Source organism: Pinus tabuliformis, chromosome 9 (genome assembly GCF_031772625.1).
Source record: "Pinus tabuliformis cultivar Carrire ecotype Pingquan chromosome 9, CPIR1, whole genome shotgun sequence".
NCBI classification, from domain to species: domain Eukaryota; kingdom Viridiplantae; phylum Streptophyta; class Pinopsida; order Pinales; family Pinaceae; genus Pinus; species Pinus tabuliformis.
Window position 1 is genome coordinate 1,422,217,212 of NC_142307.1, and position 27,192 is coordinate 1,422,244,403.

The 27,192-nt window shown below is 40.9% G+C and overlaps 1 protein-coding gene across 2 annotated transcripts in view; it reads right to left on the reverse strand.

Annotated features, from left to right (window-relative positions):
• Positions 1-521: 521 nt before the first annotated feature.
• LOC149153873 (uncharacterized) overlaps positions 522-27,192 on the reverse strand; it is a 428,780-nt gene continuing 402,109 nt past the window's right edge. For both annotated transcript variants that reach the window (XM_089440030.1, XM_089440031.1), the window contains 5 exons: positions 2,754-2,815; positions 2,462-2,534; positions 2,273-2,356; positions 1,549-1,629; positions 522-1,456 (listed from right to left, as the gene is read on the reverse strand). In XM_089440030.1, coding sequence (XP_089296156.1) covers positions 1,265-1,456; positions 1,549-1,629; positions 2,273-2,356; positions 2,462-2,534; positions 2,754-2,815 — 492 coding nt within the window. In that variant the 3' untranslated portion in view covers positions 522-1,264. The remainder of the gene's footprint in view (positions 1,457-1,548; positions 1,630-2,272; positions 2,357-2,461; positions 2,535-2,753; positions 2,816-27,192) is intronic.

Consider the following 27,192-nt stretch of genomic DNA (forward strand, 5'->3'; position numbering starts at 1 on the left):
ACCACCCCTGATTAGAAATTACAAAATGCTAGTTTCTGTATTGTGATTAATATTAATATAAGATTAATGTCAACATAAGTAATTTTGTTTGATTCTGCACCTATATATTTTCTGCTGAAGCATAAATTGGGCATGCCATACGTATACCAGTGAAGTAGAGTCCAGATTATTAGCTTCTAGCACTAAAAGGGCAAATCCATGTGCTGTATATTTACAGATTCCCATTACAGTTAAAAGAATTCCCTTCACAGGATACAACTGTGTCTCATATTACTGTTTCTACTTTTACAATGCACTTAAATTAGATGCCAACATTTTCTGCACTCTCTTTAGAGGACTGATTATATATAAGGTGTGTATACCATTGAGAGCCTCTGAGATTATATTCAAATCAGTATAATGCCATGCAGACTTGTTACTAAGCTTTTCCGGCTCATGTTATGTTACACACTGTTAAAATTTGAATTCAATTTTATCGGATTCACAAATAACACAATTGGCGCCATGAACTATAAATGCAATCAAATCCTGTCAGATTCCACTTTAGCCTCCCACATCACAACAAAGTATTCCATCTTGAAACCAAAATCCTTGCTGATATAAGCTTTGTCGGCTTCAGAATTCAGGCACCATAGACTGATTTTAACTCCATGGAAGTCAGAAATCCGGACCAAGTTTATAAAACGATTGCCATAGGATATTAAAAAATAAGCCTCATCAGATAATTATGGATCCTCTTGTTAGATAACTCCATAAGTTGCCTCAACTCAGATTATTGCACAATATACTCCCAATACGGGCTGAAGTCTCTTTCCCTCTGCCGATTGCAATAATTCGATGTATGAATTCTCCAACACCATAGGTTGGCTACCGCGTCATTTAATTGAATACAAAACACAAGGGTAATTCCACACTGACGGATATCTAGGCGTACAAAGACATGCAGATAAAACTTTGAAAGTTACAATCCTCTCATCCATGTACATAACTGAAATTTTTCAATTTAAACTTTTCTCAACTTTTGAACCATCTCAAAGTGTCGTATTAGAAGTGACATTGTGATATTATATTAGGATGAGTTCTAGGCAGACGCTAGGTTGCAGGATTCTTAACTGATCCACTTCAACAAAACAAAGAGATGGTAATGAGTACATTGGTTGTCAAAGAGATGCCAATAACTATATTAGATGTTCTGTATCACTTCTCTGCAAGACTGGTCATCCTCAACAGCTGCTCTACGTGATAAGCGATGTAGATAACTATATTAAATATTCTGTGTCACTTTTCTGCAAGAGTCCTCAACAACTGCTCCGCATGATGAGATCACCTGAAGCTGAGGCAGCAACATCTCTATTCCAGCGAAAGGTTCATCATCTGAAATTGGGCTAGGAGGAGAAGCATCCAAAACATAATCTGGGATTACTTCAAGTGTCTCCTCAAGCAGTGACTGAACACTCTGCATAAATGCTGCCTGTTATTATCATATCTATTATTTGTATAGACATTGATTGAGATTGAAAATAGGGATAGTTTAACTTAGACACTTACGGTACAATGGCGTAATGCTGCATCCATTCTACGTTTCCAAACACCAGCGCCAGGTTCTGAGTGAAATAAATGCAGTAAAGGCTGCAGTACATTACCAGGAACAGATACATTACTAATTATTTAGTCTAATTCTTTCCTTCACAGGGTAAGTGAGTCCTTGCTTGAGAAATAAACAATATTAATATGTTTACAAAAAGGTCCATGTTAAAGAGGAATGCATGTTTTACAGGATTCGTCTGAATTTCAAAGTTGAGATGGCTCAAAGATTCCTTTTCAAGTTTGCAAGAACTTGATTTCTCGTTTCATGAGAAGTAAACAGCCACCTATCAGCTAGTAAGAAATGGGAAAGCAGCACCTTTAATGGTTTAATCATAAATCTACCTATCTATTTAAATTTTATATATCCGTCTGTCTACCTATCTATCTATGTATATAGATGGATGTTTACATAGATATCTGTCTAATGTCTAATGTGTATGAGGCTATGAGCACACATGAAAAACACCATAGTAGAAAATTTGGAATCCTTTATCAGAAGAAATATATCAGGGAAGAGGAAGGGCAAGCCATTTTCAAATGAAATGAAAAAACTGTCATTGTGGTGGGCATGAAGGTAAAGACACAAAATAATTTAGAAAACCTGTAAAGAAGACGATCCAGGTTAAAACATTTTACTTCATATGCAAATGAACTAAACAGAATTGGGATAGATAGAGACACACACCTTCGCTACGTTCCTAATACTAGGCTTATTGGTTCCATATTTTCCAATAACTGAATCTGCATATTTCTGATATTGCTGCAAAATCTGCAAAGAGTAAGGCGGGTTTTTAAAAAGATACATATTATTCTTCTCTCGTGATTGTTAACAGCATTTGAATGCCAAAATTACCCTCTTGCACAATAAACTCACTTGTCTGCGAGAGATTTCTGGGCTTGGCACACCATAAACTGCAGTATCAACATGCCCTAGAGTAGCCCATGGACTGCATTATACAGTTAGGTTCCAGACTAGAGAAATCAAACTAAAGAATGACTTTGCAATAGAATAAAACTGCCAAAAATCTAAAATTAAGGGCTTGTTCAAAGCTTATTGTTCCAATGCTATTTTCAAAACTTGAAATCCTTAAAATAGAAACATAAATAAGTGACAGATGGCATTACAACATAAATTAATCGCGATCTATGATAGAATAGGATCATACGTATTATATGCAGCACGTCCCATCATCACTCCATACACTCCCTTTTGCAATGCCGAATTAACCTACAAGATAAAACAAAAATGATTGCAAGCAAAGTACATCTAATTGATAATCACAACTATTAGAAATATGTCCAAGATAATACCCGTCTAACAACTCTTTTTGTTGTAACTTTAGCTGTAACTTGTAAGCATTCGTTAGCTCTTATATTTATGTACTTTGTAAATATGGCCATTGAAAAAGGTTCTAAAAGTGAAAAGAGCACATTTATAGAGGGAATCACATGGAAAATAACTGAAAATGGATGATTTTTTGAAGTCAAACATGTGCATTTGTAGAAGCTAACATACCAATGACATCATGGAATATATACAATTGTAGCAGAAAACCAAAACACAATTCCCCAGTTATTACAGGTCAAACTATTGCTTCCATCACCAAGTCAAGAAGTGTGAAGCTTAATGTGGCACACTAAGTTGATAGTGTAACACAGAGTTCACATACTTGTACTCATTGAGGCAGGTCTTGGCATACAAGTCAGTGTAAAAAAATACAGAACAAATATAGAAAGAAGAAAAATTCTAATGCAGCAAAAAAATGGCTGAGTATGCCGAGTGTTACTGTTTGGAAATGCAAGATTCATTTTTGCATTTTAGAGTCAATCTTCTCAGCTGTACTGTGATGAGGCTATGAGTTTTGGCAGCTTGGTACGAGTTGAGAATGCTAATATAGTATTGTTTGTCATTATTGGGAGGTGCTGACCACTGAAGTGTACCAAAATATTTTCTAAAGACTCCATGCTCGAGGATGTGTCAAAGGCTTCATGTACTATCAAAATTCACTATATCATCAAAGTTTTTTAACTCTATTTCCTCTTTTCATATTCTTTTCATGTTGTACTTAGATTCGACAAGCCCTGCGGGGATGATGTAAAATGATGCTCGTGCAATGAGTTGAGCCATGTAACAGGCCTAGGTAACTTGGGATCTTATCATCAAGTAAGTTTACTATGGGAGGTTTTTTTTTATATAGTTAATTATCAAGTTCTTTCGAGGACTTAATAATTAATTGAGTTTTAACCCCAAAGTCAGAGTGCAACTTGATGGCGAAGCCTTCGGTGCGTCCTAGTGTCTAAAGTCATTGTATATTACCATACTAGATCACTCGTAAAATTTAGTGGAATTTGAATAGGTCTAGAGGTCAATTTTTAATTTTTTAAATTTTCCGCAGGGGGACTTTTGAATAAATTCTGAATGTAAAATGTAATAAGTGATGTCTAGAAAAATTGTGTGGGGTATGTGTGCTCAAAATTACACCTCTCGCCCTCAACTTTTGTTAAAATTGGGAACTAGGGCCAAACTCCATGTAGGTCTTCTTATTTATGGCAGCTGATAGAGTGTTTGGAAGAGTGTCTGGATAGAGCAGAGCAGTACCAGAGTATATACCACTCTATCAAGCCGATCCGACGGTCGGTTTGTGAGATATCGTATGCCCTAGTTTGATAATGAAGCCGCTAATGTTGATGTTGCTGATCTAGGGTTTGCTACTGCTGATATGAATCAGATTTATTGTACTATTTCTCTCTGCTGAATTATTTTTTTTTAACACTAGGACAATCGGTAACTGGTGAGAGTTATCCTGGGCAGGCCCAGGATCAAATCCAACTGGCTGCCACTATAAACCTAGGCTAGGTGCAGCAACCTGCAAGCCACACATAGCAAGAACTTATGCCTCAACAAGAGCCGAGACGTCCACTCTGGGGTCGCCTACTCTTCTAGCCAAGACACAACAGGCCATGTACTCAACGAGATTTGAACCTCCGTCTCGTGGGTTTCACCCAACGAAACTTACCGTTAAACCCCATATCACTGTACTCTCTCTGCTGAATTATTGAAGATAAAAGAAGATTTGATCAAAGGGTTTCCCCACACATTGTGGGGTTTGTCCTTGGCTAGCCGCCACATCTTGTGTCTCTTGTTTTGGCTTGTTTTCTGTCGATCGTTTAATGTTCTATCTGCACTTTACTTTATGTACATGTGATTGCTAATCTGTGGAATATAATAAAGAAAAGAAGTAAACTGTTATAAGCATAGAGCATATCGTAACTTAACAGAAGTTCACTGTTCTGGGCTAAAAATATTTTTGTTGGGTTAAAACATCTTGGGAACAATATTTCAGCATGGTGAAAACACAGTCAGGAGGCTAGAACCTGAACAGAAGTCAGATTGCAGCATTATGTGGAGCCTTCTAATCTGAAATTGAGTGCTGAAGTTGGATTGCAACATTACGTGCATTGTTCGGTTTTTCTCTGCTTTTGTCTGAATTATGAAGAAGAAGAAATGATCGAGGATGTATCATACTGACTCAAAGTCAGTCTCAGAGTACGTACCACTGGTCCCAGAACAGTCTCAACCAACCCAAAGTTAGCGTCATAGTGAGTACAAAATTCAAATCCACTGGTCCCAGACCAGTATCATCCTCCATTGACTCAAAATCAGTCTCAGAGTGCGTACCACTGGTCCCAGACTAGTCTCAACCGACCCGAAGTCAGCTTCATAGTAAGTACCACTCCTACCATTGGTCCTAGACCAGTATCACAGTCTCAGAGAGTGTACCACTGGTCCTAGACCAGTCTCAACCGACCCGAAGTCAGCGTCATAGTATGTACCACTCTCACTGGTCCCAGACCAGTACTGCACTGACACGAAGTCAGTCTCAGAGTATGTACCACTGGTCCCAAAACAGTCTCAACCGACCCGAAGTCAGTGTCATAGTATGGTAAAACTCCTACCACTGGTCCCAGACCAGTATCATTGATCCCAGATCAATGGAGGTCATCCTAGCGTAGGGAGTACGGTAGATACAACGATGCGTCCATCAGTACTACTATGGTCCCTAGCTTCATTTCCTCGCTCATTGATCAGATGAGAGGTACTTCCCATGAGTCCCAGACTGCATGGGTAGGATGCCTCGACAGGAGAACTAATCAATCCTGTCCTCACAGGAGAACACATCAATCCTGCTACAATCGCCATGGAGAACACATCAATCCAGGCCTCACAGGAGAACACATCAATCCTGCTACAATCGCCATGGAGAACACATCAATCCAGGTCTCACAGGAGAACACATCAATCCTACTACAATGTCGCCACGGGGTGTACATGTATACCACTAGGGGATAGTGAATCATTCTGTGGTCATATGCTGCTCCAAGAAGTACCCCGCACCCCCCTGGAGCTCCCAAAGCTCAATGCATCATACATGACCCTCATCGGAGGGTCTTTGAACAACTCCAAGTTGTTCTCGGAAAGTCAGAAATTTTACTTTCCCAAGGGGTTTTGTCAGAATGTCGGCGACTTGTTCATCTGTACCGATATGTTGGAGCCTTATAGCTCCCCGTTGCACCATATCTCGAATATAGTGGTATCTGATATCGATATGCTTGGAGCGATCATGAAATACTGGATTTTCTGACAAACGAATCCCACTCTGGTTGTCGCAAACGATCACGGTGGTATCCAATGTAGATCCAAACAGTTCACTGTAGAGCTTGCGCAACCAAACTACCTCACAGGAGGCCATGCTAGCAGCAATATACTCTGCTTCGACGGTGCTCAAGGCCACCGACTTCTGCTTCCTGCTCATCCAGGATATCGAAGCAGATCCCAAGGAGAAACAACACCCGGAAGTGCTCTTACAGTCCCCCACATTCCCTGCGCAATCAGCATCTGTGTATCCAAATAGTCTCACATCTCCGGCAATGTATCTTTAACCCATAAGTGATAGTGACACGAATATATCTCAACAGACTCTTGGCACCAATCCAATGTATGTGGTGGGGTTCAACCATATGTTGACTCAACGTGTTGACTGCGAAGCATATATCTGGACGAGAGTTCACTAAGAACATTAATGCTCCGATGAGTTGTCGATACTTGGTAGCATTTCGTAAAATAGGTCCAGCAATACTACCGCTTAACTTCTTGAAGTCAAGCTCCATCGGGGTAGTTACAGGTTTGTAGTCCACCATATCGAATATTTCCAATATCTTCACCACATATTTTCCTTGAGATAGGAAAGTTTCTCCTGGCTTCTGCCATACTTCAAGTCCTAGGAAATAGTGCATCAGTCCTAGGTCCTTCATTTCAAATTAAGAAACCAACTCCCTCTTACATTTGAGAATGAGAGGGTCTGCACCTGTTAGAAAGAGGTCATCCACATACAACACCAGTATGAGAGGTTTATCATCTTCAACCTTAAAGTAAAGGCTAGGATCGGCTTCACTCCTAGTGAATCCCAGCTTCATAAAGTAGTTGTCGATCCTCTCATACCATGCTCGGGGTGCTTGCTTCAGCCCATAGAGGGCCTTTATCAGCCTGCATACATGCGATTTCCGATCATAAATTTCAAATCCTTCGGGTTGCTCCACGTAGACCTCTTCTTTGATCGAGCTGTGCAAGAACGCAGTCTTGACATCCATCTGATGTAGGTTCCATCCTTGTGAAGCGACAAGGGCTATGATCGAGCGGATGGTCGTATATCTGGCAACAGGTGCGAATATCTCATCATAGTCTATACCTTCCTTCTGGGAGAAACCACGAGCAACAAAACGAGCCTTATACTTTTCCATACTTCCATCTGCTGCATGCTTTATCTTGTAAAGCCATTTGGAAGTAACAACTGTCTTGTCCTGGGGTCTAGGAACTATTTCCCAGACATCATTCTTCATGATAGACTCATATTCTTCGTTCATAGCATCCTTCCATACTTGATGCTTGCCGACATCTGAGAATGATGAAGGCTCATTTTGTATGATCATGCTCATGATGGTCAGGTATCCCTGATACCTATTAGGTTTCTTACTTTCACGAAAGGTTCCTCGGGGTGCAGCATGTCCTTCAGCATCATCAAGTAGCCCCCTAAGCCATGAAGGCCTCTTCCTAGAAGAGGAAGGCTCACGTGGAGGAGGATCAATCGGATCCATGGGTTCTTCTACATCAGGCATTGATTCATCATCCTTTTCTTTCGGTTCCCTGGTGTCGGCTTCTTGAGAGCTCCTCAAAGTCGGAAGATCGTTCACCTTGCTAAGAGCCATATCTTCGTCAAAGGTGACATCATGACTAATTACGACTTCCCTTTGACCGGCTACATAGATTCTATAGCCTTTAGTATTTTCACCATAGCCCACGAAATTCCCTTCTTTCCAGATGCACCCAATTTATTTCTTTTCTCTTTCGGCACATGAAAATATATAGGGCTTCCAAAAATTCTAAAATGAGAAAAATCAAGTTTCTTACCGGTGAGCTTTTCTTCAGGAGTTTTGGAACCCAATGCTTGATGAGGGCATCGATTTTGTACATATATGGCAGTGTTAGCAGCTTCAGCCCATAGAAACTTCGGAAGTCTTTGATCATGTAGCGTGGCCCAGACAGCTTCCATAATTGTGCGGTTCTTCCTTTCTGCCACACCATTCTGTTCAAGAGTATATGGTGTAGTAGTCTCCCTCTTGATGCCAGCCTCTTTACAAAAATTATGGAACTCATTAGATTCATATTCAGTCCCATTATCAGTTCTTAAGATCTTTATCTTCTTTTTGGTTTGATTCTCGATTAGGGCTTTGAAGTGTTGGAACCAAGAGAACACTTCATCCTTCTTTCTCAAGAAGTATATCCAGGTCTTTCGAGAATAGTCATCTGTAAAAGTGAGATAATATGAATATCCTCCCAAGGAGTTCACAGGCATCATACCTGATATGTCTGAGTGAACTAGTTGTAATATATCGGAGGTCTTGCTTTGACTTGAAGGGAATGGTCCCCTTTTGAGTTTTCCTTTGACACATCCCGGACATACACCTTCTTTCTCTACTTGGAATTCGGGCATCCCTGTTACCATCTGTCTTACATCGGGTAGAGATTTGTAATGAAGGTGGGCAAACCTCCGATGCCAAAGTTCAGACTGAAGCATTGTGTCACAAGACATGACACTTAGCGGACTTCCACCGACCTGATATAAAGAATCAACTTGAAACCCAAGAGTGAAAGCATCTTTAACATTATTTTTCCATATACGTACCTTGCCATCGCTGAAGGTTACTTTGTAGCCTTTGTCTTCCATTGCCGAGATGGATACCAGGTTCTTTTTGAGATCAGGTACATATAATACATCTTGTAAGTGAATCGTATTACCTTGATTCAATTTGAGAGAAACATTGCCTACACCTTTCACAGGGTATTTCATGTCACCTCCAAGGACAATTTCCAGGTTAGTTTCTTTATCTACCAGATTATGGAGTACTTATTTGTAACCAGTGAAGTGTCTTGAGGCACCACTATCAATAAGCTAAATTCCCATTGAGTCCGAAGGAGTGGAGGTAGATAGAGTAGCTGGTAGATAATATTCAGCCTACTTATTGTCAATAGTATTAGATTCATACTTGGAGTTTCTAGCCTTCTTGAATGGTTGCCCTCTTCCTTGATTTCTAGCATTCCTTTTACCTATGTTGTTGAATTTTCCATTCCTTCGATTACCATGAGAGGGATTTTGATCATCGTCATGGTGAGAGTCCATTCTATCAGGACATTCCCTTGCATAGTGACCTGCTTTATTGCAAGTGAAACATCGTCCTTTTCTTCCACCCTTAGGTCCAGCCTTTCTTTTCGATTTAGACCCAGAATTATTTCTTTTCTTAGCATGAGAACAAAAAGCAACAGGAAGACCTTTAGGCAAGGGCATTTCTTGCTCTTCTACCCTTGTTTCTTCTTGAATGCATCTAGCCATTAATTCCTCGAAACCAGGAATTACATTATTGTTCAGAAGAGTAGTCTTGAACACATACCATTTGGATGGTAATCCTCCAAGAGTTGTGAGTGCCATTTCCCTGTCAGTGATAGTTTCCCCAATAGATAGGAGATCGTTCTTGATCTCGGTGATTCTTAAGAAGTATGCTTGCATACTCTCATCTTTACCCTTCTTGATTTCCCTCAACTTATTTCTAAGAAACAAAACTTGATTTGCATCATTAACTTTAAATAAACTCACCAATCTATCGTAGATTTTCTTGGAGGTGTCTAGATCAGAGATGTAGGCCACCAAGCGCTTGTTGATAGAGTCCCGGATGATCTTCTTCGCTTTAATTTCTCCGTTCTTCCATTTGTTCCTGGCAGCAGGAGGTGCATTTGATGGAGGCTCAACAATATTGCCTCTCACATGATCCAACACTCCTTGATCCTCAAGGATTAGATCGATAGACATCTTCCATTTGTGATAGTCAGCTTTCTCACGGAGTTTGTCTTCCGCAGGAAAGAGTGTTGAGAACCCCATCGTTCTTTTAGGATAGCCTTGCCAATCTTCTCTTCGATGATTTCTCTTGCTCTTGCTTGGGCTTTGTCTTCACCTCAGCTCTGATACCATGTTAAGTTACGGTATGTTCTATGCTTATAACAGTTTACTTCTTTTCTTTATTATATTCCACAGATTAGCAATCACATGTACATAAAGTAAAGAGCAGATAGAACATTAAATGATCAACAGAAAACAAGCCAAGACAAGAGACACAAGATGCGGCGGCTAGCCAGGGACAAACCCCACAATGTGTGGGGAAACCCTTTGATCAAATCTTCTTTTATCTTCAATAATTCAGCAAAGAGAAATAGTACAATAAATCTGATTCATATCAGCAGTAGCAAACCCTAGATCAGTAGCATCAACATTAGCGGCTTCATTATCAAACTAGGGCAGACGATATCTCACAAACCGACTGTCGGATTGACTTGATTCCACCACCAAAAGTTGTGGATTCTAGAAGAGGTTCAGATGAACCTACAACGTAGTTCAGATGAGGAGATCTTCTAGTCCACGCAGGTCAAACTTTACTTCTGCAATTGCAGCTTCAATTTCGGCAACTTCCGACTTCAAACTAGGGCAGTCGATATCTTGCAAACCGTCTATCGGATTGACTTGATTCCACCACCAAAAGTTGCGGCTTTCAGAAGAGATCCAGATGGACCTACAACGCAGTTCTAAGGAGGAGATCTGATGGTCAACGCTGGTCAAACTTTGGATCTGCAGTTGCAGCTTCAGGTTCAACAGCTTTCGGCTCCACATGTGTGTGAGAGAGACCCTTTTCTACGCAGTAGAGAAGAGACTCTTTTCTGCACAGTAGAGAAAGCGAGATGTGATGAGATGAGTGAGTCCAAATGAGGAAAAGTCCTCCTATATTTATACACAACGTTGGTGTTTGAATAGATGCGATTGTTGGGCTTCTGAGCCTACATGAGTTGTAGGTCGGCTTGATAATAATTCCATAATCAAAATAAATTCATATCTCCATGAATACTTATCGGAATTGGATGATCTTTATATCAATCCTACACCTCTCGACGAGACGAATCTAATAAAAATATTATTAGCCATGAATAAGATGACCCACATTAAGTTTTGCACTAGTTGCCAATTTTAAGAACTTCCATGCCTCCTCAGCCTCCTAAACTGTTCTATCCTCTTCTGTGTTTTATCTTTGAAATTTTTCACCAAAATTGATGGCAAAAGAATGAGCTCTGTAACCTTATAAATGGTAGTTTTCATACAACAAAATGAAAGGACACATCCTTGTTTGGAGGCCGACTTGTGTAGGCTACTCAGGTCGGCTCCATGTCCAGATTTAATAATTTAACTTTAAAAATTCATAACTTTCAAACTACTTGGAGTTTCGGGCTATGTAATAGCTCATTGGAAAGGCAAAATTATGCTCTTCAAGATGGTGAAGGTCTCATGGTGAGATTCTGCCTCTAAGGAGGTGAAAAATAATTTTTAATGTGACTGGTCGTTATTTAGTGCAGAAATATAGGACAACAACATTTTTCATGGATGGGCTTCTCATGGATGAGCTTACTTTTGTTTGGTTTCTTCATCAAGGCTCCTAGGCTTATAAATGTCATCATGTCCTCAAGATAGTGACGTGTCATCAATCATATGCAGCATGTAGTCTTTCATCATCATCGTATAGTCTTCCATTATCAAGATCATTGGAGGTAAGGACATCTAAGGTTATGGCTTCATATGATCATCAAGACGATCAAAGGTAAGGACATTCATCACATAGGTCATCGAGAGCTCCTAGATCATCAAGGTACACTTGACACTTCTTCATTAGTGACTTGTCATCTTCATCAATCACATTGTAGCATCTCAAGAGTATTTGCCATCCTAGCTACTGCCATATTGACATCAATGACAACCCAGATTAACACCTCTTACTGAGAGGTGTAGGATTGATTTAAAGATCATCCCATTCCGACATGTATTCATGGAGATATGAATTTATTTGTGTTATGTGACAATTCATCAAGGTCGGTCAGCAACCAATCTATCCCAACCTATCCTCAACGTTTTATTATAAATACAAGAGGACCTCAAGTCATTTTGTACACACACCTCTTGTGATCTCTCTTCATTTGTTTGAGTTTTGGTGAAAGAGAGATCTAGAGGGAGTGCCCTATATGCTTCCATGAAGGAGACTTATAGGCTGCCCTAATGAGATCTAGCCACAGTGTTATGAAGAGATCAAATCACAGTTATGAAGGAGACCTATACGCTGTCCTAAAGGAGACTCTTCTTCGTAGTAAGGAGAGGCTTCAATATGTTGTCTTAGGGAGCTTCTACACGCTGCGAAAGGAAGCTCTAAAAGAGCCCTAGCCACAGACAATAGGAAGGGTTCTACACACAGCTAGCCGCAGTCCTAATGGGAGGATTCTAGCCTTACCCTAGCCATAGGTAATGGAGAGATCTGGCCGCAGTCCTAGAAGGGAGCTCTAGCAGTCAAAGGGAGTTTTAATAGGCAACTTAAAATGTCCCCTAATCCACAGTGTAATCTGCAGTCTAATTCGCAGTCTCATTAGGCTTCTATCTGCCCTAGCCGCAGTCAAAGAAGGAGATTCCAACCACTGCAAATGGAGGTCTCTAGTAGCTGTCTAGTTGTGCCTTAAGCGGCAGTAGGAGAAGACCTTATTCGCAGCTCTAAGAGACCTAGTTACAGTCATCTAAGCTGCTATCATAATGCCACATTGTTGTTGGTGACAACGTGGCCTATTTGAGTACTGTTTGGGCATGTTAATGTTGTTCTTGAGGGGCAGAAGAATCCGCAAAAAGGAGGAGCTAGGGTCTACTGTTTAAGGGTTGTTTGGATCCCTAAGCTACAACCAAGAAGTGCCTTAACCAGTCATCATGTTGACAGCATCAAGTCTCTTAGTGACTGTGTCCTAGAAGTGTGGTGACAGTGCAGTGATGAGGCTGTTCATGAGGACAGTTTATAAGGTTGACAAACCTCTGTCATTGCATTGAAGAAATCTGTCCTAGTCCAAGATCAGATCAGTATATTCAGATTGGGTCAAGACTGTTGCATTGACATTTTTGATTGTTGAAGATCATAGGCCTATATTGCTGTTGCGCTAGGCCATAAGCCATTTCCAGTGACAAATGCTTGTTCTAAGGATTGCACAAGTGGTGGAGCCTCACCTCGAAGACCTGCATTGTTGAGTATATGAAGGAAGAGGACTGAATGTTGAAGCCCTATATGATGAAGCAGTGACAGCTTGTGCAGCAAGAAGACGTAAAAATTCTAGGAGATGATTTGGGTCAAGATTTGACTATGTTTAGCTCAGTTTGATGAGAATCCTATTGATGCCACTTGGATGGAAGATTCTGTCTAGTTTGACCAGCGTTGTCTTCTCTGGTCAAGGGTTTTCTATTGTTGTCATAAATATCAGATTTATGTACTATCTCTCTCTCTGTTGAACTATTGAAGAATATATGAAGAATTGATCAAGGGTTTCCCCACATTAGGGTTTGTCCCCGACTGGTGCCACATCTTGTGTCCTCTTGTCTTGGCTTGTCTTCTATTGTTTATGTTTATGTTTTATCTGCACTTTACTATCATGCTGATGTGATTGCTAATCTGAATATTGTCAATGGGATAAAATGAAAAATTGAAGTAAATTGCTCTAAGCATAGAACATACCAAAAATTAACATGGTATCAGAGCTGAAATGAAGACAAAGCCCAAGCAAGAGTGAAAGAGAAATCATCAAAGACAGTTGGACAAGTTCAAAGGCTCAATGGGTTCCTCATCCCACTTCTCAGCTGAATTGGAAGAGCAAGAAGTGCTAGATTAAGTGAAGGGTAAAATCCCTGAGCCTCCATCAAATGCACCGGCTACTCCAAAGATCAAGTACACCAAGGGTGAAGTCGAAGCGAAGAAGATTATCAGAGATTCCATTGTCAAGCATCTAGTAGCCTACCTAAAGGTCACTTCAATGGAAAGGTCATGATCCAAGGGTGGAAGGAAGGGCAGATGCCTTACTTGCAATAAATTTGGCCATTATGCGAGGGAGTGTCCAAATAGAAGGGACACATCACATGATGATGATCACAATCATTCTAGGGGCATCTTCAATGATCGAAGGAATGACAGGTACAATGGAAAAGGAAAAAGGAATGTATGACATCAAGGAAATGACCGACTCTCTAAGAAAGCAAGGAACTCCAGGTATGAAGAATCAAATGTTGTTTCTGATACGCAAAAGGAGTATTATCTTATAACAACCTTCTCCTCTACGTTTCCTCCGGACTTGTTGGGAAATTGGTTTATTAATAGTCGTGCCTCAAGGCACTTCACCGGATATAAGAAAGCGCTCTCTAATCTAATAGAGAAGGAAACAAACTTGGAGATTATTCTTGGAGATGATGCCACCTATCCCGTAAAGGGTGTAGGGAATGTTACCCTTCAATTGAATAAGGGTAACATGATTCACTTACAAGAAGTTCTTTATGTATCTGATCTCAAGAAGAACCTGGTGTCCATTTCGGCAATGGAAGACAAAGGTTACAAGGTGGCTTTCATCGATGGAAAGGTACGTGTTTGGAAAAAGGATTTTAAAGATGCCTTTACACTTGGGTTCAGGTTTGGCAATTTGTATCAAGTTGCAGGAAGTCCATTGGGGACCATGTCATGTGACACATCTCTTCTATGGCACCGGAGCTTTGCCCATCTTCAATACAAGGCCCTACCCGATGTAGGACAGATGGTGACAGGGATGCCTGGATTAAAAGAAGAGCATGAAGGTACATGTCCGAGATGTGCCGAAAGAAATCTTACAAGGGGACCATTCCCCTCATATAATAAAAAGACCACATATCTGGAACAACCCGAGGGGTTTGAGATTCATGATCGCGAATCTCATGTGTGCAGGTTGAAGGAATCTCTCCTTGATTTGAAGCAAGCATCCCATGATTGGTATGAGAGGATTGACAACTATGTGATGAAGCTGAGATTCACCAGGAGTGAAGCCGATCCAAACCATTGCTTTAAGGTTGTGGATGATAGACCTCTCATATTGGTACTTTATGTGGACAACCTCTTTCTGACAGGTGCAAACCCTCTCATTTGCAAAAGTAAGAGGGAGTTGGATTCCGGATTTGGAATGGTGGACTACAAACCCGTGATTACCTCGATGGAGCTTAACTTTAAGAAGTTGTGTGGTAGTGTTGCCAGACCTAATTTGGGAAATGCTTCTGAATTTCATCTACTCATAGTAGCATTGATGTTCTTGGTGAACTCCCGTCCGGATATTTGTTTTGCAGTTAGCATGTTGAGACAACATATGGCTGAGCCTGATCACTCTCATTGGATTGGAGCCAAGAATCTTCTGAGATATCTTCGGGGCACAATTATTCATGCGCTGAGATACACTGCTAGAGCTGTGAGGCTGCATTGTTATTCTGATGCTGATTGGGCAAGCAGCGTGGAGGATCGCAAAAGCACTTCTAGGTGTTGTTTCTCTTTGGGTTGTGCTTCGATATCCTGGATGAGCAGGAAGCAAAAGTCAGTTTCTTTGAGCACTGCTGAGGCCGAATACATAGATGCGAATATGGCCTCCTGTGAAGCTGTCTTGTTGTGGAAGCTCTTCAGTGAGCTGTTTGGACATGTGCTGGATACCACTGTGATCTTCTGTGACAACCAGAGTGGGATTCGATAGTCGAGGAATCCCATGTTCTGTGATCGCTCCAAGCATATAAACATCAGCTACCACTTTATCCGGGATATGGTATATCAAGGAGCAATCAGGCTCCTCCGCATTAGGACTGATGTGCAGGTCGCCAATATTCTGACGAAGCCCCTGGGAAAGGTCAAATTCTTGACTTCGTGAGAATGACTAGGAGTCGTGGAAAGACCCTCTCCTGAGGGTCCTATATGGTATATTGAGATCTGGGAGCTCCGAGAGGTTTGGGGTACTTCTTGGAGCAATGAGCAACCATAGGGTGAGTGGTTCAACCTTCCCCTAGTGGTTTGCTATGTGGGCAGGATGAATGGTTCATCCTTCTCCTGCTGAGATATAGTCATAGGGTGAGTGGTTCAGCCTTCCCCTAGTGATTTGTTTGTACAGGGTGAGTGGTTCAACCTTCCCCTGGGATATCCCATGGCGACATGTAGGCAAGATGAGTGGTTCATCCTTCTCTTGTTAAGACATCCTACTCATGCAGTCTAGGACTCATGGGAAGTACCTCTCATCTGGCCAATGAGCAAGGAAATGAGGATAGAGACCATAGTACTACCGATGGGCGCATCGTGTACTACTGTACTCCCTATGCTAGGATGATATTGATATGGGATCAATTGGAACTGACTTCGGGTCAATAAGAGTGGTATACTTCGGGTCAGTAAGAGTGGTATGATACACTCTCTTTATTTGGAATTGATTTCGGATCAGTAAGAGTGGTATGATACACTCTCTTTATTTGGAATTGATTTCAGATCAGTAAGAGTGGTATGATACACTCTCTTTATTTGGAACTGATTTCGGATCAGTAAGAGTGGTATGAGACACTCTCTTTATATGGGATTGACTTCGGGTCAGTAGAGAATGGTATGATACATTCTCGATCACTTCTTCTTCTTCATAGTTCAGCAGAGCAGAGCAATGCAGGGCATTACGTTGATGGCAAAGATAGTACAGTCTGGCAGATGGAGTTCTCCCTAGTTGAGAGGGAGTGTTAAAATTGGCAACAAGGGCCAAAATCCATGTGGGTCTTCTTATTTATGGCAGTTGATATTTTTCTTGGTTTCCTCTCACTGAGAGGTGTAGGATTGATCTAAAGATCATCCGATTCTGACATGTATTCATGGAGATATGAATTTATTTGTGTTATGTGACAATTCGTCAAGGTTGGCCAGCAACCAATCTAGCCCAACCTATCCTCAACGTTTTATTATAAATAGAAGAGGACCTCAAGTCATTTTGTACAAACACCTCTTGTGATCTCTCTCTTCATTTGTTTGGGTTTTGGTGAAAGAGAGATCTAGAGGGAGTGCCCTATACGCTGCCATGAAGGAGACTTATACACTGCCCTAATGAGATCTAGCCGTAGTCTTATGAAGAGATCAAATCACAATTATGAAGGAGACGTATATGCTGTCCTAAAGGAGACTCTTCTTCGTAGCAAGGAGAGTCTTCAATACGCTGTCTTAGGGAGCTTCTACACACTGTCAAAGGAAGCTCTAAAAGAGCCCTAGCCACAGACAATAGGAAGGGTTCTACACACAGCTAGTCGCAGTCCTAATGGGAGGATTCTAGCCTTGCCCTAGCCACAGGTAATGGAGAGATCTGGCCGCAGTCCTAGAAGGGAGCTCTAGCAGTTAAAGGTAGCTTCAATACAAAGCTTGAAATGTCCCCTAATCCGTAGTCTAATTCGTATTCTCATGAGGCTTCTATTTGCCCTAGCCGCAATCAAAGAAGGAAATTCCAGCCACTACAAATGGAGGTCTCTAGCAACTGTCTAGTTGTGCCTTAAGCTGCAGTAGGAGAAGACCTTATTTGTAGCTCTAAGAGACCTAGTTATAGTCATCTAAGCTACTGTCATAATGCCACATTGTTGTAGGTGATAGCGTGGCCTATTTGACGACTGTTTGGGCATGTTAATGTTGTTCTTAAGGGGTAGAAGAATCTGCAAAAAGGAGGAGCTAGGGTCTACTGTTTAAGGGCTATTTGGATCTCTATTCTACAACCAAGAAGTGCCCTAACCAATCATCATGTTGACAACATCAAGTCTCTTAGTGACTGTGTCCTAAAGTGTGGTGACAGTACAGTGATGATGCTGTTCATGAGGACAATTTATAAGGTTGACAAACCTCTGTCATTGCATTGAAGAAATCTGTCCTAGTCCAAGATCAGATCAGTATATTCAGTTTGGGTCAAGACTGTTGCATTGACAATATTGATTGTTGAAGATCATAGGCCTATCTTGTTGCTGGGCTAGGCCATAGGCCACAGCCAACAGCAAACGCTTGTTCTAAGGATTGCACAAGTGGTGGAACCTCACCTCGAAGACCTGCATTGTTGACTATATGAAGGAAGAGGACTAAGTGTTGAAGCCCTATCTCATGAAGCGGTGACAGCTTGTGCAACAAGAAGACATCAAAATTCAGGGAGATGATCTGGGTCAAGATTTGACTATGTTTGGCTCAGTTTGATGAGCATCCTATTAATGCCACTTGGATGGAAGATTCTGTCTAGTTTGACCAGCATTGTCTTCTTTGGTCAAGGGTTTTCTATTGCTATCATAAATATCAGATTTATGTATTATCTCTCTCTCTCTGCTAAACTATTGAAGAATATATGAAGGATTGATCAAGGGTTTTCCCACATTGGGGTTTGTCCCTGGCTGGTGCCACATCTTATGTCCTCTTGTCTTTGCTTGTCTTAGGCTGTTTATGTTTATGTTCTATTTGCACTTTACTATCATGTTCATGTGATTGCTAATCTGAATATTGTCATTGGGCTAAAATGAAAAATTGAAGTAAATTTCTCTAAGCATAGAACATACCAAAAATTAACAACTTTCTACTAAGACACACTTTGAGGAGTAAAAAATAAATTCTAGACCCTCAAAACCCACCTTTCATAAATTTAATGGAAAACGTGGAAATACATTCGCCCATAAATTAAATAAAATGAGAGAAATAAATAACTCCATGTGAGAAAATGACATGGGAATGACTTGGAAATTATCTCAAGTCAAGAGTTAAGTCAAAGGACAAGTGGAAGATGATTTGGCACCTGACATCATCAAAGCAGTTATCACATGAAGAAATCGATTTCCCAGCTACAATTAAGGAATTCGATTTATTGACTTGGCAATTCGATTTTATTGAGGATATTGGAATATTTGATGAGATTTTTGAGTGAGAGTTTGTAGGAAACTTGTCTCCACTCCAACGCCACTCTCACTTCACTCAACTCTTACACATGGTAAGGAGCTCCACTCCAAGCCCCACGCAATTCATGATGGAGGTTCAATACATGGCACATTGAGAACATCAATGAGTGGTGTTACTTTTTGGCTTGATGATTGGGGAGTTAACTCCCTCTTGTTGCACATTTGGCATATCTTGGTCTCACACATGGAATTTCGACTTGCTTGATGAAGAATTCGATGGCAACTTCAAGGAGTTTGATTTGGTTGAAGCTCAACACATGTCATCTTATCTCTTCACTTGGAATTCAACTTCTCTTCTTGGGATTTTTTCCAACGCCACTTGTCACTTGGATCTCTCATTGGGATTTGCTACCAAATTTCTATATAAGTGAGCATTGGGCTCTCACTATGTATTCATATTATGAGCTATTGGGTTTGAGGAAACTTTTCCAATTTGTACATTTGCATTTTGCTAATAAGGAGACATTTTGGTGGTGTTATCTTGACACTTTGAGGTGATTTATTTCCATACTATTGTTATTTTGCTTCAATTTCTTATGTTCTTGAGTTTGTATTAGCTTCTAATGCTATTTGTTTTGGATTGATGTGTGTAAAGCTATCTTGCACATATCTTTGAATTGGAGTAACGTTCTACAAGTGAAATTGGTAATCGGTTTTTGGAAAAATCTTTAGTTTATTTCACCCATTGTGTTATTCTAATTCCTTTTGCAAGCTAATATTTGTCTTCAAGTGTGTAGGGGAAATCTATTTAAATTGTCTATACGAATCCATTTGGTCGTGGGAAAAGTCTCACATAGATCAACTTACTCCTAGATATTGCTAAAGACCCATTGATTTTCACTTTGTAGCTTTTATTTGAAGAGAAGCAAGAGGGGAGTTCTCTTTTCGATTATCTACTTGAATCATTTATAAATTTAAATTTCATGCCTCTTTTGATTTAGCGCTTTCAAAGATTACATAAGCTATATAAGAGCATCTTCCAGACTAGACAAGTATGGGGCTTCACTCCCATCACTTGGTTTGGTTGCTTGTATATTAGCATGTATTATATTTTGACTTCTTTGCATGCTCTCTCCACTAACAATTCCTTTTGTTTTGTAGCCCTAGTTGGAGCATTTTTTTGATAGATTTTGACGAGAGATTACTTGAAACTTTTAACAAGTGTTTGCAGGACCTCTCACACAAGTGGAGATCAAATTTCAAGGAGGCTGTGAGCACTTTCTGGAAGGCCGAGTGTTGAAGTTTCTATGTTTACTTAGTTAGAAACCCTCAATGCACTTTATCTGATTTATTCCTACCTACTTGTTATTTTCCTTAACAAGTTATTTACAATGTAAATACTGAAAATAAATACTATTGCATGCTCAACATATTACAGATCAACAACTAAAAGAAACAGAAACAAATACACCATATGACACCATTATTTTTGGACTAATGTCCCCGGAAAAACCCAATGTGGGAAAATTGGTGTAGCTATTTGAGGGTTTTCTTATTAAGCAATATCAGAGTACAATCTGGGTGCCGAAACTGGCCTACCCAACAGAGAATTTCCTTGGTAGTAATACCTCTTAGTTTCTGACAAATCTTCTAGCTGAAACCCCAGATAATCCTTCCGACAGCTACTCGGCACAAATCTGTTGCAGAAACCCCAACGTCAGCGTCTCTCTGGACTGCATCAACCCCTCTTTGCCTCACACTGGCCCTGCATCACCCCTGATGGGTTTGCGTCAGCAACGCTGGCCTCTCTGAGGCTGTGCGCAGCTCCCGGCTACCTCTGCATGGCCCTGCGTGAGCCCTGGCTGGCTCTGCGTCACTCTCCTTTGCTACTGCACTGCTCTCTCGACACTATCTTTGCCTCTCTATCTCTTTGTACTCAAATGCCCCTAAACTGCCTCTCCCGATCACTAATTCTCTCTCTTAGCAAACCCCGCTCTAGAGAATAGAATGACTGATCACTTTGGTGTGTTCTCCAAGTGACCTTCAAGCCTCCTCTTATTCTTTTCCTGTTGACATCAACGACCGAGATTAAGTCCCTAATCAACGGCTAAGATTAGATCTGGCTTGATCCATGTCTTTTGAACCATTCTAACACAGATTCATATTAATACACAATAATATTTTATTTTCCCTAAGTTTAGACTTAGGGACTCCATTAAAAATATTAATTATTTTAATATCTCCTGATCTATTTAGAATCTGCCCAAACTCTTTCCGGGTATTGGAGATCTCATGTGCCCCAACCTCTCCACCAAATTTCGTGGCTAGAGCACATCCGATGCTACCCCAAATCAACACTCCCTCTTAGCGAGGACTGTGCTCTAGCAATACTCCTTACTGAGTATTACTCTGATCATCCGGCATCGGTACCTGTGCTGATGCTAGGCCTTCCTGCCCAACATCCTCTGTACTGCTGCTTCTTGTACTGCTGTCCATGGTTCTGCCACTGCCATTGCTGCATTTGTACGACAACTCCCTATGCATCCGTGTTGTTGTTGGTCCTTTCTCCCAGCACTGCATCTGCACTGCACCTCCTCTCATCATGTTGCATCGTGCTTCCCACTGCTGCATTGCAACTCAGTTACTGAGAAGTAAGTAACTGATCTCCCAATGTGACCTCCCTGCTGGGCTAGACACTCCCACTGATGCTGAAGCTCCCTCTGCCACTGACAAGTGCTCCCTCTCTGACCTGTGCGTTGCTGCAACAACTCCCTGCATCTCGCACCGTTGCACACCTCTCTATGCCATCTTGCACTGGTGCAACACTCTTGTGCCTCTCGCACTGCTACAGCTTGCTAGCCTCGCGCTATTTCGGGACTCTTGCACTGTAGCTCTCTCTGTCACTCCATCCGCATCCGTCTCCACCCGACTCAGTGAGTCCTGCTACTCCTCTTCGAGGCTCCCGTAGCAAGGTCTAATCCAAGAGGTTGGGTATCTCAAGGATCCTGCCCCTCATCACCTGTAGCCTGCCTAACTACAGCTCGATGTCTCCCCACTTCCGCTCAAGTGGTGCATGTGCATTCATAGCACAGTCATCGTCTGTCAAAAATTCCTTCTCTACCCGTGCTGGCGTTGCCTTAGTCTTGGAAGACTCTCCCTTACTCCTCTTCCTTGGACACTGGGTCGCATAGCGACCCAACTCCCCACAGTGGAAGCACTTGATCTTGGAGAGATCTTTCTTCTTCCGCTTCTCCTGCTTTCCTTTAGATGCGAGGGCCATATCTTCCTCCCCCTGCTTGACTTTGATCCCCTTATTGCTACTACCCGTCTTCCACTGCCTTCTGATCTCTTCCTGGCGAAGAGCTGCCCACATCTCGTCCCAAGGTGGGAGAGTCCCTCTACCCAGTATACTTTGGACAAACACCTCCCAGTCTTCTGAGACATCATTCAGGGCTGTCCTCACCATCAGCTCCTGATCTGATGTCGCTTCTATAACAGTCAATTGATCTCGGATCTCATTCAATCCTCTGAGGAAGGTGTCAATTGGTTCTCCCTTCTTCATCTAATACGACCTCAACTGATTCTTAAGCATCATTCTTCTTTGCACAAAGTATGCTGGTACAACTTCTTGAGAGCCTCCCACATCTCAAATTCTGTTTCCTTCTCGGCTATGTGTGGTACTACATGATCCTTGACCCCATCAAGGATAATGCTTTTGGCCCTCGCCATCGCCTCCTCGTACTTGTCATTATCATTGGGGTCGACTCGGATAGCTATTACCTTCAAGGCGAGGTTCTTGACACGATTCTTGTCAAGTACGGATAAGATTCTGGCCTTCCAGACTGAGAAGTTCGATGCTCCATCTAGTCTATCTTGGTCTCTTACTCCGTGTAGTGCCATGATGCTCCTCTACTTCCCTCCTGGACGTTCTCTGTTCGACTCCTCTGAGTCCCTACTTCCCATCTGGAAGTTCTCTTCTGGACTCCCTCTGAGTCCTGATTTCCCTCCTGGAAATCCTTCCGTCGCTGTTGATATGCCCCCTACTCTGATCGTCTTGTGCAACCGTACCACTGATCCGGGTTCCTCGGCTAGAAACCCTCAGTAGCAACTCCTCTGGCCTTTCTCTGTCAAGCACTGTTCTGACTACAGTACCTCACCAGATCCACTCTACAATATTCTCGTAGCCTTCTAAACCCCAGCAACATGAAGGTGAGAGCTCTTAGGCTCTGTGCAATCTCGGCACCAGTAACCCGACCTCCTTAGCCAACAGCATCAGCCCTCCCAGCTACTGCGTGGCTCTGCGTGAGGCTTATTTTGCCTTCATTAGCCTCTGCGTTGCCTCTTCCCGGCTCACCCTTGATGACGCAGGTACTGCATCTCCCTTCCTTGTTGCTGCTCTGCTAGAAACAACTTTTGTCACCTCGGGACAATTTTTTTCTGCTGCTATTGCTCTGCTCGGCTGATGTCCTTTAGTCCTCCTATGATCTGCAATCACGCTCTGATAACATGTTGAAGTTTCTAAGTTTACATAGTTAGAAACCCTCCATGCACTTTACTTGATTTATTCCTACCTACTTGTTATTTTCCTTAACAAGTTATTTACAATGTAAATACTGAAAATAAACACTAGTACATGTTCATCATATATCAGATCAGCAACTAAAAGAAACAGAAACAAATACACCATATGACACCATTATTTTTGGACTAATGGCCCCGGAAAAACCCAATGTGGGAAAACTGGTGCAGCTATCTGAGGGTTTTCTTATTAAGCAATATCAAAGTACAATCTGGGTGCCGAAACTGGCCTACCCAACAGAGAATTTCCTTGGTAGTAATACCTCACAGTTTCTGACAAATCTTCTGGCTGAAACCCCAGATAATCCTTCCAGTAGCTACTCGACATAAATTTGTTGCAGAAACCCCAACGTCAACCTCTCTCTGGACTGCGTCAGCCCCTCTTTGCTTCACGCTGGCCCTGCATCGCCCCTGATGGGCCTGTGTCAGCAACGCTAGCCTCTCTGAGGCTGTGCACAGCTCCCGACTGCCTCTGCGTGGCCCTGCGTGAGGCCTCGCTGACTCTGCGTCACTCTCCTTAGCTACTGCACTGTTCTCTCGACACTATCTCTACCTCTCTGTCTCTCTGTACTCAAATGCCCCTCAGCTGCATCTCCCGATCACTAATTCTATCTCTCTTAGCAAACCCTTTTCTAGAGAATAGAATGACTGATCACTCTGGTGTGTTCTCCAAGTGACCCTCAAGCTTCCTCTTATACTTTTCCTGTTGACATATCAACGACTGGGATTAAGTCCCTAATCAATAGCTAAGATTAGATCTGGCTTGAACCATGTCTTTTGGACCATTCTAACACAAATTCATATTAATACACATTAATATTTTATTTTCCCTAAGTTTAGATTTAGGGACTCCATTAAAAATATTAATTATTTTAATATCTCTTGATCTGTTTAAAATCTACCCAAACCCTTTCTAAGTATTGGAGATCTTATGTGCCCCAACCTCTCAACCAAATTTCGTGGCTAGAACACATCCGATGCTACCCCAAATCAACACCAAGTTTGCTTGAGGGCAGCTACAAAATAGCTAGGCCATGGGTCATTTTTCTCTCGTAATTTTTAGATTTTGAAAATTTTCCATTGGCCATTGTGGTTGCCAAGTTTCACAAGGAGACTCTAACTTCTATATTTCCTACTTTGTAAAAGTTTCTCCTTCATCTTTTGGGCATCATTCTATAGACATTCTCCTCATTGTAACATCTAATAAGAATTTCAATTTTTTTGTGGGAGCTTGGGAATTTACCCAATGGCATCCTTCGTCATTTAGGAGGACTTTTGTTGGGTGGATTGATTCTCTTGATAGTTTTCTTTTAACTTGCATGCCTAATTGAGAATTAACAGAACCTCACATCACATTTCATTTGCTAATTAAGTTTGCTATTTAAATTCTTGCACGCCTAAGTTTCAATATTGACAACTTGCTTCTTGAGCAATTTTCATTTATGTGCAAGCTCTTTACTTTTGTTGACAAGCTTTGATTTATTCCATTTACACTCAACTTGTTTAATTGTTTCATAACTATTTGGGTACATGCTTCATTATTGTGTCAATTTATGCTATATGGTTTGGTAATTATTGGAGCATTACATTTCACTTGAAATAGTTTTATCTTAAGCAATTTACTTGTCTCATTTCATTTAGTTTGTCTACTTTCAATCGATTGGTGAAGCACATGCAACACTTGTGAGCTATTTTTCATTTTATTTCTCCAATTGAAATCATTATTGCAACTCATGTTGAGCACTATCTCATTGTTCTTATTTTGAAGCATTGCAATCAGCATTTCTTTTTGGGAAAAACTTACATGCATCTCATTTAGGCATATTAGCATAAATTGCATTAGTAATTAATCTTACCTCCAAGCATAAGCTTGGTTGTAAGCAAGAAGGAGATTGAAGTCTCCTAGTGAAGCAACTATAGTTGCTGGGGCAACATTTCGGATTTACTGAGGAAGTCGAAGATATTGTAGCAGGAGGTCGAGGAAGACTTGATCTTGGAGGGTACTTGTCTGAGTCTAGGTCATGGTATTCATCAATTGAAAGATCTAAAAGATAAGAAGAGATTTTACAGGTTTTCCCCTCAAGAGGAGGGGTTTTGGCCCTGGCTTGGAGCCTACATACTATGTCATTATTCTTAATGTTTTGGTAGTTGTTTGATGTTCTGCATATTGAACTAACACAGATCAAAGCTAATAAGTAAAAAGCTAACACAAGCAATTTATCAAGCAAAGAGAATTAACATATATATTTCCCTACTGAATTCTCAACATTTAGTTTAAAAACTTACCAAGATAATTGCATCTCACCTTATGCTAAGTGCATATCATTCTAAATCATTTATTTTTAAAAGAATTTTCCAAATTACTTCCAAACTTATTGATTTTATGTACTTGATGAATGATCTCATGTCTCATTAATGAAATCATTTTTGTTTTTGGAGTATCTCATTTAGCCAGTACAACTTTTTCCTTTGCAAGTGATATTTGGGATTCATCTAATTTCATATTTTGCAAGTCATTTTTTTTCAAATTGCTACTACACATGTTTATGATTATGAATGATAGCATCTTTATTTAAGCATCTCTCTAAAGTGCAATTTGTATCTTGAAATTGATATCATTTTTTATCTAACATTGCTTTGTTTTGCAGGATTACTTGTCATCATCTTCTAAGTTTCCATTTTGATAAAGTATTATTGTCATTTATCTTGAGCAACTATTTATTTCAAGCAATGATTTAAAATCCGACTCGGGTTCGAAATCGGCTGAGGGTCGACTCTGACTCCAACTTCGACTTGATATCGACTCGACCAGTTTGATTTCAATGACTCAATTGTTGTAAAAAAATCATTAAATATTTATTTTTTTATGAAAAAACATAATTTTAAAGATTTTCATTCATGTTTCCGAACACAAAGCATTAGAATATAGACAGAAGACAACATATGATCAAAGTAGGCTCATGAATATATCCATTATATCAAAATGGCACCCAGTGCACTGTCCAATACATACATGATATAGAGATCAGAACAAAAACACATAACCAAGGAGGCTCTAAATAGCCTCCGGCCCTCTAAACAAAAGTAAAAATTCACTAGTCACTACTAGCTACTGCTAGAGAAGCTAACATCATCTGGCTCGGACTCTAAATGAGAGTCAGACAGGGAAACACATGGCTCCTCCTCATCACCATCTCCAACTGCAACTGTAAAAGTAGTAGCACTAGCAGGCACAACAACTGCATGCTGAGATAGACAAGCTATGCGCTTGCATCGTGGCTGAGTAGAGGAAGTGCCTGCAACTAGAGGACTTGGGGCTGGGCCTAGTACTAGTGGATCTGCATTTAACTGAACATGATGTTTAGCTACTGCCTCCATTTGTAAATCCAAATCAATACCAATATCCTCATCAGAATCAAACTCTGTTAGATGACTCTCCACTACCCAATTTGATGTTGGATCAATATCTTCCAACACAATGGGATCTGTATTAGGTGTTTTGTTCAGCAATTGGTTGCATCTTAATTGCTTTTGTTCCAAACGGTTTTTGTTCTTTGTGTGAATCCTCTCGAAGACGGACCAATTGAGCTCACACCCAGTAGCACTGCAAGTTTGACTCAAAATATGGATTGCAAACTTCTGCAATTGA